This window comes from Cricetulus griseus (assembly GCF_003668045.3).
Source record: "Cricetulus griseus strain 17A/GY chromosome 1 unlocalized genomic scaffold, alternate assembly CriGri-PICRH-1.0 chr1_0, whole genome shotgun sequence".
Classification (NCBI taxonomy): domain Eukaryota; kingdom Metazoa; phylum Chordata; class Mammalia; order Rodentia; family Cricetidae; genus Cricetulus; species Cricetulus griseus.
The window spans coordinates 240,719,614-240,737,432 of record NW_023276806.1 but is presented as its reverse complement, the minus strand read 5'-3'; the positions used below and the strand labels follow the sequence as shown (position 1 = coordinate 240,737,432).

At 36.3% G+C, this 17,819-nt stretch overlaps 1 protein-coding gene and 1 long non-coding RNA gene across 5 annotated transcripts in view; one reads left to right on the top strand and one right to left on the bottom strand.

The window, feature by feature from the left end:
• The window catches only part of Spock3 (SPARC (osteonectin), cwcv and kazal like domains proteoglycan 3), a 377,611-nt gene that overhangs the window by 162,064 nt on the left and 197,728 nt on the right, over positions 1-17,819 (bottom strand). For all 4 annotated transcript variants that reach the window (XM_035451289.1, XM_035451290.1, XM_035451288.1 and 1 more), the window contains one exon: positions 16,146-16,260. In XM_035451289.1, coding sequence (XP_035307180.1) covers positions 16,146-16,260 — 115 coding nt within the window. The remainder of the gene's footprint in view (positions 1-16,145; positions 16,261-17,819) is intronic.
• LOC118239334 lies at positions 10,030-13,795 on the top strand. The gene is made up of 2 exons (XR_004771953.1): positions 10,030-10,067; positions 13,450-13,795. It is a non-coding gene; the product is annotated as an uncharacterized LOC118239334 (long non-coding RNA).

Below are 17,819 nucleotides of genomic sequence, written 5' to 3'. Positions count from 1 at the left end.
TTGGAGGATACTTTGGATTGACTGGCTATAGAAACACAAAGATTGATAAAAACAAAACACATTTCTGGGTGTTTCTACAGACAATTACATCATGGAGACTCTGTGTGGTAGCACTGTTCAGAGGTTTAGAAAAGGAGGAGGCAGAAGAGAAGTTGGAGAAAGATGAGGAGGAAATAGGTTACAGGGGTGTGCCCAAAGGAGCTATATCCTTCCCTAGTCTCTCCTTATTGCCCTGATTTCTGCTTTCCACCTACCCAGAAATAAAAAACAACTTTTGATTCTCCCACACTGTGTCAGCATGATTCAGTGTCAGATGCATGGAGACAAACAACCATGACTCACACCTCTGAAATGATGAGACAAAATAAATCATTTTCTTAACATGCTTCTGTTGGAATCTTATCACATCAGTAATAAAATTGAGTCAAAATAAAAATTAAGGCTCAGAGAAGAAAATGAAAACTAAGTCAAAACAATATGTGCTACCCAGAGATCAGTACTGTCAACATTGATCACACACACACAAGTTCGACCAAATCAAACTGGGTATTGTGTATATTAATGCTATTTTCTTTTATTGGATGCAACAAACACTTCCTACATTATTATTTTAATATACTTCTCTGGTTAAACATTTTCATGTAATTATTGATCACCCATACATTTCTGTGTGACAGCTGGCAACATAAAAGTGCAAAATTATTCTTTATGAGAATAATGTAATAGAGATGTAAAAATTGGGACTGGAGACATGGCTGAGAGTTTAGGAACACTGGTTGCTCTTGCAAAGGACTGAGCTTCAATTTTCAGTACCCATATAGTGTCTCATAGCTGTTTTATTGCTTGCTCTAGGGAATCTGATGCCCTCTTGTGACCTCCACAGGGACCAGATACACAAGTGGCAAACAGAAATTCATGCAGCCAAAACTTTCATATAATAAAAAATAAACATGTAACCTTAAAAAATATAAAATAAAAAGGAATACTGTAGAAGGAAAACACACAATTCAAACCATGATATCAGCCATGACTATTGAGTCTCACTTTTCTTTGTATAGTGGCTCAAACTGGTTGGAGTGTATGTTTTCTCATCATCATTGTTGTAGCTTCACCTTGCTTGCTTACTTTTGTTAGGTGTGTAGATTTACCAAATTTATAAATCACCTCTAAACAGCCAAACATATTTGCTTTTTTTTCTTTCTTTATAGGTTCAGGACCCTTATAAACTGGGGAAATAATGAATTAAAAACAATGAGGTTTCATCTTACCTTGGTGGTAATGGCCTCGATTAAGAACATAAAGATAGTAAAGCATTTCAGAGGCTGTGAAAAGAGGAACCCTTAACCCTTGCTTATGGTTGCATAAACTAGTGTAGCTATTGTGTATTTGATCATGGCCCTTCCCCAAAATTTCAGGCCAGATCTACCATAAGACTCAGCTATAGCTTTCTTAGCAGAGAGACACACATCTATGGTTATTGCTGCACTATTCAAAATAACAAGGACATGGATCCTGGCACAGTGTCCAGTAGCAGAAGATTGGATAATGAAAATGTGAAAGCATCATGGTATGTGGGATTTTACTCAGCTGTCAAGAAAAATGAAATTGGGAAACAGAGGGAATCTGGAAAACGTTATTTAGTGTAGTGACTTGGTCTCAGAAAGACAAATAGCATATTCTCTCTCATATGCAGAGCCAAGAATTCAATGCTTGTATGACTGCAAATGAAGGGGATTTGGGAGTCAGTATTAACTTTGAAACTACTGGAGGAAAGAGGAGCTTTGAAGGAAGGAGGGGAAGAAAAGAAGGCTATGTATAACAAGAGATAAAAAGGGGATCTCCGGGACTGGTTGGACTCTGAGATGATGGGGAACTGAGGAAGAAAGAAGGACAGAAATAATAAAAAATAAATTGTGATTGAGAGGATTTAAAAAATAAAACAAAAGCAATTAGAGGAAAGAAAAATAGATATATGCTGTATTTAGGAGAAATAGATTAAGTACTAATTATGAAAAATAACACTTTTAGAAATGATGAAATATTTCTTTTGGTGAAAGACCATTTCAATTTAATTAAATTCTGAATTAATTTACTTTTTATACCTCATGAACCTAAATAATGCAGTGGACTTTCATCTCTTTTCTATCTTCATCTCTGAAGCATACTTGGTGAAGTTGTCTTCTGAGCCATCTGAAATGCAAAGCTAGCCCTCTTCACTTATGTTCTCTTTGACTCTCTTTAAAGTCTTTACTAGATCACCCATGAAGTAGTTTGTTACATTCCTGTTATGTGCTTCCCCCTCCAATTCATGTGTTTTTCCCATATAAGACAAAGTGCTATATACTCTTTTACCTGGGTCTATGTAAATATACTGATCATCAGAAGGCTTCATTTTTTGTTACACATTGTGGAGAAATATGCTGAAATAGATAGGTTATGAATGTTCAGCTGAAATGAATTGTTGCTAGAGTGAGCGAGGATATTGCCTCTGACCTCCTGCTGTTAAACATTCCCCTGTGGAAATAATATTTTGCTAGGATGTGCTAATGCAGGAAAGGTGCAGAGACAGCTAAATGTGTTACCATGGCCTCTCTAGGAAGGACCATGTGGAAGATCTGCAACTCTGATGAGTGGTTTCTGGCTGTCAAATAATGGGAAACTATACCATAAGGATATTAAGTTTTACAGGTTAAGAAGTTAAGTCAATAGAGCAACTTGTTTTTGATATGGGAATCTAATTTTTTAATTTCTAAATTATCCTAATCTAAACTAAAAAAATCATATTCATTATTGAAATTACATTGTCTAATTAATTAAATTTTCTTCTAAAAATTTCTCAATTTGGGAGATATTATACCCTTTTGAGAGTGTCAGTAAAATATAATTGCTTATTCAACTAAAATTAAATAGGTGTTTAAATATTTTTGAGGAGCTATACTCTAGATGATAGCTATTCAGGGATTACTTTTAAAAAGAAATAGATCATCACTATAAAACACTATGAATTAATGATTCTAAGTATTAAATAATGTCTCAATCAATATAGGGAACCACATGATTAAAAATTATCAAACCATAGTGCCCAGTTTTAGTGTCTAAACTTGTCACATAAATGCTGGAAATTCTTTGTCCCAGATTTTGTTGTAGGTATAATGGGAGTAAGATGTATAGCCCAATTCATCATCTGTGATTAGTGTGAGACTGTACTTTGTGGGGATGCTGTAGCCATGCCTGCTTAGGGGCTAGCTTCAGGTGTGCCTGACCACGCCTATGAGGGCATGGTCAGGGTGACATAGAGTTTCCTTTCACTTTTGGCTTGCTGTACAGAAGGTTGCAATGTAGGCTGGCGAGGTTGTGCTGTAAGTAAGGCTTTTTCCCCATTAAAATCCCTTGTATTTTTATCTGGCTCTGTATTGGTAATTTTCCCATATTATCTGGTGTCATGAGCGGGATATTGTAAACCTAGGTCCATTTGGGACAGCCTGCAGTTCCCACCAGGACTTCGGCCTAAGCCAGGTAAGTGCCCTCTTTCCACAGGTGCTCCAGGCTTGCAGACAACCTGATGCCCCACACAAGCATATTCCCATGGCTGCTGAGCTGCTCAGAACAGTCTGTCCAGCTGGGAAATTTCCACCAACCTCCCTATGGTTACTGTCACAGTTTCTAGCTTCAGGCACAAGACCGGCTCAGACTGCAGCCTGCCTGTGCCTGGAGGCCTCCTGCCCTTGGCAGAGAGGCCTAGGAAGTATGTCTTTGCTTTCAGCAGGGTCTGCTGATTCCCCTGGCCACTGCAGATGTAAAGCCACACCTTTTTCAGTGGTTGCGCCACAAGGCCGTATACTCTCTAAGATAAGCACAACTGCTTATGTGACCACTCGCCACCACTGCCACCATCTATCTACCTTGACTGACAACTGCCAAAGACTGTGCTGAGTAGCTGAACGCCTGCGCCACATGCTGGTCAAAGATAGTTACTGCATCTGGGGTAGAAATCAGCTAAAATTATGGCAGAATATTTATCATTTGCTAAAATTGTTAAATTTTTGCTTATTAAGTGAATTCAATGTTGGAGTAGGATGCTAACCTGACAATTACCGGCTTATATGACATAATGGCAGTTAGCTTGCTGGTACAAATAATACTACTAGCCAGAGTGCTCAGGAACAGAGACAAAGATAACTTCACCACCTGCTTGCAGGAAATAACAGGTTTAAGCAATGAGGTTTTGGAGAACAGAATGCATCAGACCACAATTGTGCAGCAAGTGGAACAGAAATTGGATGATAAGCTTGGCTCCATGTCCAATATAATAAACACAGAGCTGTCTGTTACCCATGATGAGATGCAGCATATTTATGATAAGATAAACACAGAGAGATCCTCCATGTCTGAGGCGTTAGAGGCTAGGTTGTCAGAGGACTGTGATGAGCTAAAAAGTATCTGTGGCCAGCTAGAAACTCAGATAGGCACTGTTACCCAGAAACTAGATGCAAAGATGCAAAATACCCAGGATAGGGTTGAAGAATTGGACAATACCATTCAATCAATTATTGAAGCATCTAAGGTAGCAGATCACAAATTTGAGTTTCAAATGTTTGGAAGATAATTTACAGTACAGGGCTGACAGATTAGATAGGTCCAAATGGTCGATTGCTGAGAACTCAAAATCAGCAAATCATGACCTTGAATCTAGACTCCAATAACTAGGCAGCTTCCATACCATCCAGGTGCTGCCTAAGGAAGACCTAGAAAAATGTTTAGAGGAGTAGGTAGAGAAATTTACAGATTCACTAACATGCTTGGAATCTTTTATGATTAAGGAGATTGAAACTTTTCATAAGGATATCATTACTAAGATTAAAGATCATTGGGATGCCTCAGAGGCAGAATCATTCCAATCCGAGGTACCTACTCCACCCAGGTATCATGACTATTCCTCTAAAGTTGTTACTCGTACACCATTAGTCTATACAGCTACCATGGTAGAAAAGTCAGCTTCTAAGAAACACCCTCAGGGATAGATGGCTTATGTATGGCAACCTATAGAGCTGAAGGATCTTAAGAATATTAAGGAATCAGTTGTTTCATATGGTCTCCATAGCCCATACGTAAAACAGCTATTACACTCATGGGCAACATTTAACAGGGTGACACCCACAGATTGAGAAGATTGGTAGCAGCTGTACTTGAGAATTCATACCAAATCCAGTGGAGGGCATTGGTCAAGGAAGAAGCGAAGCTCCTAGAGCGTCAATGCATAACCAAGGTTATTAAGCCCCCATAGATAAGATTCTTTGTGAGGGTATTTATGCTAACCCACAGGTTCAGGTTGAATATGACAATTATATACTGTGCCTATGCAGGAAAGCATCATTAAATGCCTGGGATAAGGTTCGTGAGCCAGGAGAACACCTAGAAGCTTATACCAGAATAGAACAGGGACCTACAGAACAGTTCCAGGACTTCTTACAAATGTTAACTAGGGCAGTGAAATTACAGGTAACAGATCTAGAAACAAGACAATCAATTATACATACAATAGTTTATGTAAATGCAAACCCAATATGCAAAAGAATACTTTTGCCTTTAAAGATCAGATAAGCTCCGCTAGAAGAATGGGTTTTGCATGTAGCCAACATTGACTATAATGTGCAAGATACTGCAGCTTGGGTAGGAGAAGCCATCTTGAAATGTTTAAAAAGGCAATAGGAAACTAAAAGTCCTAGAGATGAGGATGCAAGGGCTTGGGAAGGAGAAACACCTTACAGAGATCAACATAGGTGCCAAGAGGCTAGAGGTTACTACTACTATGAACCAGAAACTTGGGTAGGAAGAGCCTTCCCCAGGAGACCATGAAGGCACCAGGAACCTAGATGTTTCAGCTGTGGTAGAATAGGACATACCAAAAGAAATTGTAGACAAACAAATTCTAACAATGTCTCATAGAGAAGGCATTGTGTATAAGATGTGGTAAAGACAAGCACTGGACCAATGAATGTTGGTCAACAAGGGACATGCAAGGAAACCCGTTAAGGTTGGGAAACCCTGAGGGCGGACTCAAGAAGGCCTCCACATTGAGAAAGGTCTGGTCATTCCCAGTATCATTAGAAGACAGGAGGAATAGATAGTTCTTTGCCTATTGTGAAAAATGATACTGATCTAGATGGTAGTTTGAAAAGTGATGAAGAATCAAATGTGACTGGACAAAATGAGAAACACATATTTTGGCAAATTTCTATTAATGATAAAAGGCCTCAGTTGAAAGTGAAAATTAATAATAAAGTTATTACTGGCTTAGTAGACACTGGGGCAGATGTGACTATTATTACCCAAAAGTCTTGGTCTCAGAAATGACCTCTTAGAGAGGTGGATGTACAATTTTTAGAAATTAGAACTCTATCTAGAGTTCGACAGTGTTAACTCAGTGGTCTGTGGTGGACCGGAAGGACAGAAAGGGAGACTGAAACCATATGTGACAAGTATGGCTATAAATCTCTGGGGCTGTTATCTTTTACAGCAATGGAATACTCAGATTAACATTCCTCCAGTGTCAGATACAAGTTATGTACAGTCTTTAGATAGTAGAAAAGATCTGGTAATATGGTATGGAAAACACTTACCAACCATAAAGGCTGTACAGAAACTAGTTACAAATGATGGACCTTCAGAGGAACCAAATGCCCTGCCATTGAAGTGGCTTACAGATGAACCTCTTTGGGTAGGACAATGGCCTATGACTTTTGAGAAGCTAGAAGCTTTAGAAAAGCTTGTACAGCAGCCTTTGAAAATTTCATAAGAAGTTTTCACAATCTCTTGTTTATCATTATATGGATGATATTCTTTTATCAGACTCAAAGAAACTTTGGAACGTATGTTTGAAATGGTCAAAGAAGTTCTGCCTTGTTGGGGATTACGGATTGCCCCAGAAAAGATACAAAGAGGAGATTCTATTATATATTTAAATTACAAGATAGACTTACAAAGAATCAGAACTGAAAAGGTACAAATTAGAAGGGATTGTTGTCAAACTCTTAATTCTCTTCAGAAATTAATATGGGAAATTTTTCAATGCCAGATGATCATTGGGATAGAAGGACATGACTTAAAGCATTTAAAAATGGCCCATAAAGATGATAAAGACCTAAACAGTCCACGAATATTATCTGCCGAGGCAGAAAGAGTTACAATGGGTAGAAAACAGAATATTGGATGTGCATGTAGATTGAATAAACCTTAATTTAGACTCTATTCTGGTTATTTTGCCATCCAGAGAATACCCTTCTGGGATTCTGATGCAGAGGGAAGACACTATATTGGAATGGATATTTCTGCCACATAAACAGAATAAAAAGTTAAAGACATATATAGAAAATATTTCTGATTTGATTTTTAAGGGCAAATTAAGGCTCCATCAACTGACTGGAAAAGATCCAGCAGAAATTATATTACCTTTAACTAATGAAGAAATTTCTTCATTGTGGAAGGATAATGAATATTGGCAAATAGTTCTTACTGACTTTTTGAGAACAATTAGCAACAACTATCCCAAAACTGACAGAATTAAATTCATACAAAAGACAGTCTGGATTCTTCCATGTATTGTAAGACAAACTCCCATTTCTGGAGTTCTTACTTTCTACACTGATGCCAACAAGTCTGGTAAGGCAGGTAATAAAGCAGGTGAGGTAAGTAAAGTAGTTCAAAGTCCATATACATCTTACAGAAGGCAGAATTATATGCAATTCTCATGGTGCTTATGGATCTTACAGAACCTCTTAATATAGTTACTGATTCTCAATATGCAGAGAGAGTCATGTTATACATTGAGACTTCAGAGGTTATTCCTGATAATACAGAATTAACATCACTGTTTTTACAATTACAGGAAACAATCAGAAACAGAAGTAATCCTATATACATTACACATATCAGATCCCATATGGGTCTGCCAGTCCCACTAGCACAAGGCAATGGTGAGATTGATCATTTATTAATTGGAAGTGTGCTAGGAGCCTCAGAATTTCATTAGAAACATCATGTAAATAGCAAAGGTTTGAAAAAGGACTTCTCCATCTCTTGGCAATAAGCCAAGGAGATAGTGAGAAACTGTCATACTTGTTCCAACTCCATTGCCAGCAGGTTGTAATCCTAAGGGCATTTGGAGAAATGAGGTTTGGCAGATGGATGTCTTTCACTTTTCAGAATTTGGAAATTTGAAATAAGTGCATTATATTATAGACACATTCTCAGGGTTTCAATGGGCTACTGCTCTTATCTCTGAAAAAGCTGATTCTTTTATTAAACACCTGGTAGAGGTGATGGCACTTATGGTTATAACTGCACAAATAAACACTGACAATGCTCCAGCATACGTCTCCCCAAAATTGGAACAGTTTTTCAAATATTATAACATAAATCATATCACCAGTATACCACACAATCCTACTAGACAATCAGTGGTTGAGAGATCTAATAGGACACTAAAGGAGATGCTGAATAGACAGGTTTGGAAGTGTAAACCCCCCAAACATAGGTTGCATAATGCTTTATTAACAGTAAACTTTCTTAATGCCAATGAGAAAGGACAAACAGCTGCTGAAAGACACTGGACTATGGAAAAAACTGCTGAACTGAATCTGCCGGTATATTTCAAGGATGTACTGACCTCTGCATGGAAACCAGGACATGTGTTATGATGGGGTAGGGGTTTTGCATTGGTTTCCACAGGAGAAGAAAAACTTTGGATACCATCAAAGTTGATCAAGATTCGAGTTGAAAAGGAAAATCCACTCGACAAGGAGAAATGAGAGGTATTCCACTAAGGTATATCTCATAAAGTAAATATAAACCTCCCAAAGGAAAGGGAAGTGTTTTGCTTTTATCTTCACAGGAAAACTCATCTCCAGAAGTCAAAGGACACTGCATGGGTAGATACATAACAATTGAAGGTAACTATAACCATCAAACAAATAAATGTGACATATGGTAAACTTTACAGCTGTCTCTCAGAGAACTCCATTTCTGTTTATTTCCTAGTCCCTATTCAATTAAACCAACGCTGGATTTAGAGGTGGATTTGGCTTTCCTCCTCTGAAATCCAAGCACGTTGTTTAACTAAACTTTAGAGTTTCTGTATTGTATCAAGAAGTCAATTGATGTAATAGAGAATAAGAGAAATATTTGGGGACTGTTTTTGTCTTTTCTTGGCTCTTTCTTTCAAAATGTATACCCTCTCATAATCGTTATTCCTCCATGGTTGCCTTTCCCAGCACACATACATACACAAGCAATGATTTCTCTGCTGTTTATGTTTGAGTCCCACACAGCCAAAGAAGACCTGCCTGACAGCAATGCCTGGACACCCTGGAAAGAAAATGGGCCACACCTCCTCGACTGCACTGGATCCAACTTGTTCCATTTCAAAGGACACTCCGGCCAGAGCTTTGGATACTGACTTCAATCAAGTTGATGATTTCATCTGAGATCTTCAATCAAGTGAATCCCATCTAACATGGACTGGATACAATCCATTCAAGACTTTTACCATACTAACATTTTCTTCCTACAGGACCCCCCCAAGGATGTCGTCATCCCATTTCAGCAGGAAGTAACTTGGAGAATGCTACATCCCCTTTCCCCCATTGTTGTCACTTAGGATAGTATATATACCTACTTAGGGATAGCTTGCTATTATTTATGGTTAGGATTGGAAGGAGGTGTTCAGGCATAGACACCTCTTTCAGATGACTTTAGGGTTTAGTTAAAATAGATAGTTAGGATGTGACATAAGCAGATTGTTGTATCTTCTTATATTTCACCTTTATGATTGCTAATTTTATATACTTTACACTGTTAAGTTTTAATTCTCTTTTCGACTAAAAGGGGAATAATAAGGGATGCTATATTCATGCCTGCTTAGGGGCTGGCTACAGGTGTGCCTGATAATGCCTGTGAGGGCATGGTCAGAGTGATGTAATGTGAGAGGCATTCAGCTGGCTGGTTTCGGTTTCGTTTCACTTTCGGCTTGTTGTTCAGACTGCTGCAATGCTGGCTGGCTAGGTTGCTTTGTAAGTAAGGCTTTTTCCCCATTAAAATCCCTTGTAATTTTATCTTGCTCTGTATTGGTATTTTTCCCACATTAGTACTTGATCAGACTCTATGTACATTCTCAGATTTTTGGGTCTTAATTGGTAAACTGGCCATAACTGCCATCCATTTCAACTTCTATGATATCTGTGAGATTTAATGTATTATGCACACTATGCATGGAACTGTGCTTGTGTATTTATGCAGACCCTCAGAAGACAAGATATAGGTACTGGGATGCTTATCAATAATTATAATTTTAAGACTAAGAATCAGTAACCTTTATGCCTATTATCAAATTTCTATGATCACATTTTAATATAATTAATCTTAAAACATTATGAGCCATTAATAATTTAACCATAAGAAGTGAGAGATGAATATTTAAAGAAATATTTAACAAAGCCGGATACTGGTGGCACACACTTGAGAGGCAGAGGCAGGAGGATCTCTGTGAGTTTGAGACCAGCCTGGTCTACAAGATCTAGTTCCAGGACAAACTCCAAAGTCACAGAGAAACCTTGTCTTGAAAAACAAAACAAAAGAAAACAAAAAACAAAAAACAAAAAAAAGAAATATTTAACCAAATAGACAAAGTTAATTTTTAAGTGTAAAATCAAATGAATATATAAATAACATATACATGTTTCAAATCTTATGTCCACCCATCTTTCTTTCTTTTCTTTCTTTCTTTCTTTTTTTTTTTGTTTTTTGGTTTTTCGAGACAGGGTTTACCTGTGTAGCTTTGTAGCCTATCCTGGCACTCACTCTGGAGACCAGGCTGGTCTCGAACTCACAGAGAACCACCTCCCTCTGCCTCCTGAGTGCTGAGATTAACGGTGTGCACACCAACTCCTGGCCCATCTTTCTATAAATCCATCATCTATATACATATAATTAACCATCTCTTTAATTTTGAGTAAAACTCCCAGAAACATCTGAATTTTGTCTCTGCTTTTGTAAAGTAGACATAATATAAAGAAATTGTTTTTTTATTTAATCAGTGTAAGAGCATTTGAAATGGTTTTTCACATATTAAATAAGAAATAAATATTGGACATCAATTTCTTGTGTGGCATTTTTCAATGTAATTAGTTATCAGAAAGGGTACATTTTATTTAAGCACTAGGTGAAATGTTTTTAAACAGTTATATTTATGCTTCATTCATTTGAACAAATCTCTTATAACTCTACTATAACATGGATCCTGTGGCTGATTGTTCCTATCTAAAATATTACCATAGTATAATAATAGGAATAAAAAAAAATCCCAACATGCAATTACAGGTGTTTTGAAGGTAAGTGTCCCAATGTAAATATAGACATTACAAAAAAAAAATCTCCAAAGTGAATCATTAACATCAAAGAGTTTTAAGGCTTGTATTCTTTTTATATCTATTTTGATAACCAACATTTTGAATGGGTTTTATAATTTTCTGTGTAAAGACTTTTAAGAGGCTAAAAGCATTTAGTTATTGATTTGTTTTTATCTTGTGTTGAAATGAAGCAGAAATTAACATGACTAACTCTGTCCTACACTGGCTGCATCTTTTGTTTGACTTGTTAATGTCAGCCTTTTTCTTTTAATATTGGCTGTATTGATTGGTGCTCAAAACACTTACCTAGAGAGATTGTTAATTATATGTTATTACACAGGGATCTCAGGAGCATGGAATACTAAGTTTTGTAATACATGAAAACAAAGAGCCCTTGGCACTCATGGTCAGCAAAACCATGACTCTAATTTAACAAGATAAAAACTGGATAATAAAATGTGTAACAGTTGGGATTGTGAATTCAGCTCAGTGGTATAGTGCTTGCCTAGCAAGTGCAAGGCCCTGGGTTCAGTCCTCAGTTTTGAAAAAAAAAAAAAGACAAAATAAAATGTGTAATAGTGAAGCTCTAAGAAAACCATCAAAGACTGTATTAAACCACTAAAATACTTGGAAAGTTGTTATAATTAGTGTTTTTCCTAATTACTAAAAAACTATGTGCTTTAATTTCTGATGATAATGGTAATGGAAAGTTTGCAAGAAAACTCTAAAGTTATGATGATTTGAGAATTGTTTACCACAGAATATTCTAGTTGAAATAACATCCAAATAATATTACTTGTATCCTGGCGTATTTAGACATTTTACCTCATACCCTGTACTAGCAAATTAGGTTAAGGCTACTGTTAAATATATAGTAACTTATGCCAACAATAGAGTCTCTCTGTTTTAAGTTTTTTTTATATCAGTGAGACAGAAAAAATGTATTGTTTTATGTACTTTCAAATGCAAGTCATGAATTTAAAACTTAAAAATAAGAGCACAGACCCCATCCAGTTTGTGTATTTACAATCTGTTTTGGTTAAATCATGCATATATATTTTTTCCCAATATTTTAAAAAGTTAATGTTGATTGCGCTCCATGCACATCCAGAACTTACTTTTAGAGAACATGCATGAATCACATAGGCACAATATGCCTCAAATATTGGCTGTTTGATTTGATAAAACTACAACAGAGAGTGAACTATAAATAACAGCCATTACACTACATTTAAAGGAAATGTTTAGTGACAGTCCATATGATTTGATTCTAAAATATTGGAGGAGCAAAGAGGACAGCTTCATGAAATGTCCAGTTACCTAATGAATGTATGAAAGAGATAATTTATTGTGAATGCAATGAATGTTATAATACTAGAGGTTCAAGGTTCTAAGGAAAAGGAGAAGAGGTTGTATTTTCTAGTTTATGGAGGAGGATTTAGGAAAGTATCTTTGAGTTACAAGACTCTCTCAGCTCTTGAGACTGCAGACAGTGGGATCCATTTCTTTTTAGTGTTCTGATATAAGTATATCTATATAAAAATCCAATTAGTTTCTATTTCTTCTAAACCCAACATGCTAACATGCCTCCAAATGTTAGAGCTGTGTCTGACACTAGTTATTGTTGTAGATCACATTGCAATCCCAAGTTTTACTTCCTACAGGGCTGTGTAAGTTTACAACTCATACTGACTTCTCAAAGCAAACAAAGCATGTAAAATATTAATATCTACATATTTATTTATTGTATATGGATTGTATTTAGTGAACAATTTTGTGTAGTTGCTGTCAGTAACAAAACAGAGCCAAATACAGTTTACATAAATCATTAAAACTTGCTAACTTACAACCTAGTGATTTTTGTCATTCCACTGCTCACTAACAGAATCGCCACTGCTATTTCCATGTGATTTGGATCCACAATATTGGAGGGGCATCTAGGCAACATTTTTATGACCATCCTTACCATGGACAATTGGACAGAAATTTTCTTTTTGTCTGTAGCCCTTTATAACTATTTTTATGTATGTATTTATTTATTTTGTAGGGGTTTACGTACACGCCGTGGAGCATACGTGAATGTCAGAAGACAACTTACAAAACTCAGTTCTATCTTCCCATACACTTGTTTCTGAGAAACCAGCTCAATTCCTTGGGCTTAGTGATAAGTGCCTTTACTTGGTGAGTTATGTTCCTGAGCCTGTGTCTGGGTCTTCAGAGTATGGGATCATGCCTACTGATAAGCTTAGACACTGACCTCAGCAACTACTTATCAGGAATTCACAGAGGTAGATGAAGTCAGGAAGAAAGAGCAGATGAGCCCTTTCAAAAGTCTGAGCTGCATGGCTGGAAATGTATAATACTGTGAAACTTTTGAAGACCATCTAATTGAATCATGTCTTGTGTATTATTGTGTGCCTTATTTTTTTGTGTAATGTACACCATGTGAATTCAGTGCCTTCCCTGACCATAAATGGCTATTAAACCCTTAGAAATGCAGTTACATGTGTCATCTGCCCCATGAGGGTGCTGAGAACAAAACCGAAGCCCACTGAAACAGCAGCACAAACTCTTAATCACTGAAGAGTCTCCCACCCACATTTTTGCTTTTAAGTAGCATATATGCTGAATATCATTTGAAAGCATTTTTACACCACTTGCTTACTGATTCCTTTACTCCCAATTTCACACATCAAATACTGGTATTTAAATTTTGAAAATTAAGTATAAATGCTTCAGAAAATTCAGGATTACTTTAGGATCGTAATGAAATAGGTCAATAAGAAAATGTCTAGCCTAGAGGATTGCCTTCCTTTATTGATAAAACACAAAAGTCTTGGTTGACAGGCAATATGTTATTGGTAAGTCTTTTGAATCACTCTGTGAATTTCCCTAGCACACTGATGTCATACTCATATGATTTCACAATTTTAAAATCTCTCATAAATTTCTGCAGCCACTCCACCGAAATGACATGTATAAGTCTCAAGGCATACTCTGAGGTTTACAAATATTTTTGTTTCCATATGTTTTGGTTCCAAGTTTCTGGCACTACAGATTTGCATAATAAAAATTTCTAATCCATTCAGTGTATAAAAGATGTTATATATTTATATGCTTACATTATTGACAACCATAGCTTAAACATTGCTGTTAGATTGGACACATAACTCATTTTTATCCTCTAATGTTCTCTTTTCTCCATCTCTCAGTATCTTTTTATTGTTGTTGTATTTCATGCTGTGTAGTTATACACCCTCCCAATAATCTCACCCTTGTATGTTTTTATTTTTATTTTTTGGAATCTGTATGGCCTTTTAGTAAGTTCTCTAGGCTAGAACGGAACTTTGCTTTTTGCCCTCGTCAAGTATACAACTTATATTCCTTCTACTCCACCTCTGTAGAAGCTGGGGTAAGAAGCCTCTATCTTTAATATATTTGTTTGTATGGAAGTTTACTAGAGCCAAACATTTCAACTACCATCAGAGAATATGCTAGTAGCAATGTTCCTTTATTAATTTGATTTAAAGGCAATACATAAATTATTTCACTTTTACAATAGAAGAACATCACTAGGATTCATTGGATGTAATAGGGGTAATACGAGTCTTTTCCTTGACTTGTTCCTTTGGAATTATGGTGACTTCCTTTCATTAAGTCTTTGGCACCAAGCTGCATAAGCTATTTGTAAATTAATGACTCTTCAAAGTAGATCCCACTCTACAGAAATAATGGGAACTGTGATAAAAGTATGTCTATAATCCCATCTGTGTCTAGGAATATTTGCCTCCTAGAGGGTACAGCTCCAAAGACACCATCAGTAGGAATGTTTGTTTAAAAAAATGTTCCTTAGTAGTCTCCAAAATCTCCATATTATTATTTTAAACTTTTTATATTAATGAACTCTTTTTTCCTTTAAACTTAACATTACCATAAACTAAGATGTATACATATTTATATGAAAGAATAGTAGAGGAATTTAGGCCCCAAAATGACAGTGCTGCTGATAATGAGCTACTTGATAGCCTAGGCCAAAACCAGATAGAAGTCTGACTGGGAAACAGAGTATTGTTATGGGTTAAACAAAACCTTAACTCAGCATTCCACAGGAATCACACGGGGCCAGATTCTGTTTATCATGGAAGCCATTACTTACCTTATCCACCCCCAATGGTCAACTAGGCAAAGGGCACCTGGTTCCTGATAATCAGGAACCCTAACTGCCTGCAATAGATCAAAGTCTCCCTGCTAACTCTCAGGCTGCTGTGGTTCCCTTGTCCTCTACCATTACTACCTTACCAATAAAACAGGCAAGGCTTTTTTACCACAAAGTACTGGTCTCTATTCTCTGAATTAGCTCAAGTAGTCATCCCTTGCCCCAAAAGCCAAGAAACTGTGCTTCCATAGGCAGAAAGCTTTACTTTGGAGGTTTCAATCCACCCCACTTATAGAGGTATGCATATTGCAATTACTCTTTAAATTGGAAAAGCATATCTACTCAGATAACATACTTTAACTCAAACTTTACACAGTATAGTTTGTATAATATAGACTGAAAACTACCTAATCACTAGGGATTCTGATTGACATGCATGCTTAACCCATTTTTATCATGACTATATTACTTAAACTTCTGAAGCCATTTAGACAAATATCTTTATCAAATATCAAGATGTTGACAAATATTTATACTGTGGCAAGTAATGTGAGTCCATTAATTGGAATTAGTTTCAGAGTGTTTACCTGTGTGTGAGCCTCCTGTGACTGATGCAGAGTGCGGTCTGGGCATCACGAGTAATGCAGACTTTGTGGTGGCTGCATTTGGTTTTTAAGCATGGGTCCTTAGCTGGATCTAAAACTAGAGAGAAGATAGAAAGATAGAGGAAGAGACAGAGATAGAGATACAAAGACAGAGAGAAAAAGGAGAAAAATAGAATTTAAATGTTTCTGCATATGGAGGTACTATGCACTATATCTCATCAGACATAATTAATTAGATTTTGGAATTTTTATTTCATTTTATTGTATTCCTTTTTTCAATGTTGACAATTTTATACATGTAAATAATGTTTTGTGATCAATTCACACCTTCACTGTCTCTTGTCTACTCTGGTTTCATCATGATCTTTGAATTTTATTGAATTCATCTGCAAGCCTCCCTGATGTTTTTACCCTACTGAAAGATGTGTCCAGTTTTAACCATATAACTCAGAGTAATTTCACAGCTGAGGTCAGTTCAAGTAATCATCTCAGAAGTTAACATTCATAAGGTTCTATATGTGAAAAGTGTCGAAGAATGTTGAAGCAAAAAGCATAACTCTCATTTGAAAGGGGAAAAAAAGTTTATCGTGGGAACCATTTTGAGTGAGCATAGCCTAAGAACACAGAACATTACTTTTCTAAATCACATGTTCCAACATGGAAGTAGTTTCATAAAGTATTATAGTTTTATAGAATAGGAAAAGTCAGGAACTGAGGCAAAGTTTATAACACATTATTTACACCAGAGAGGTGGTTAGAGCAAAAAGTATAAACTTTTCCATAGGCCTATGATGCTGTCTGATGACCTTCTTAGCTTGTGCAGCAAGCTAGTGGCCTGCAGAAGTAAATTGATTTCAAAATATGTTATTTCAAAGATGTTATTTCTGAGAGAGGTGGGCAATCAAGCCTAAGGTAATTAGTTTGTGTACCTGCAACATTCCAACCCCCCACATCACTGTAGTTTTAATTACCCAATTGATCTTTGCAGACACAAATAATTTCCAGGAATTCAGGGTCATAAATAAAGCACAAATGTAAAGATTAAAACTGTTCTTAAGTATAGAAAAGATAGAAGTAAGCAGTGGTGCCATAAAACCATGACAGCTACTAACTTTGTTTACATTTCATAGATGCTGGTTGCTATAGTAAGAGGATAAACTCATAGATTGGCAGTAGCACTGGTAACTCATTGGATACTAAAAATGTCTAGATTGTCACTACTGTGTGAGCTGAGTGCATCATAGAGAAACTTACATGCAGTGTTTTCACCTATGGAGTATTTCTGCCACACCACTGGATGCAATATGTTTACATTGTCTCTAGGTGATTTCAACACAAATACTATATACTATAGTGACTTCTAAAGGAAAAAAAAATCATTCATACATAATGATATGGATATACATACAGAAATACTGTATTTAAAGTTTATAATCAATCAGTTGCAGTGCATTTAAAAAGTGCTAGTGCCACAGCAATTTTAAACTCCTGAATATCTTCTATTTATGACCTCTTTCAGTATTTGTCTACAGGAAATTAGAACTTAGATTATTACATTCTAATCTAGTACTGTTTTGCTTCCTGATGATTCTCTAAAGTAGAACACGTATTCCTCAAGCCTTGTAATTAAATATGACATTTCATATCTCCCACAAA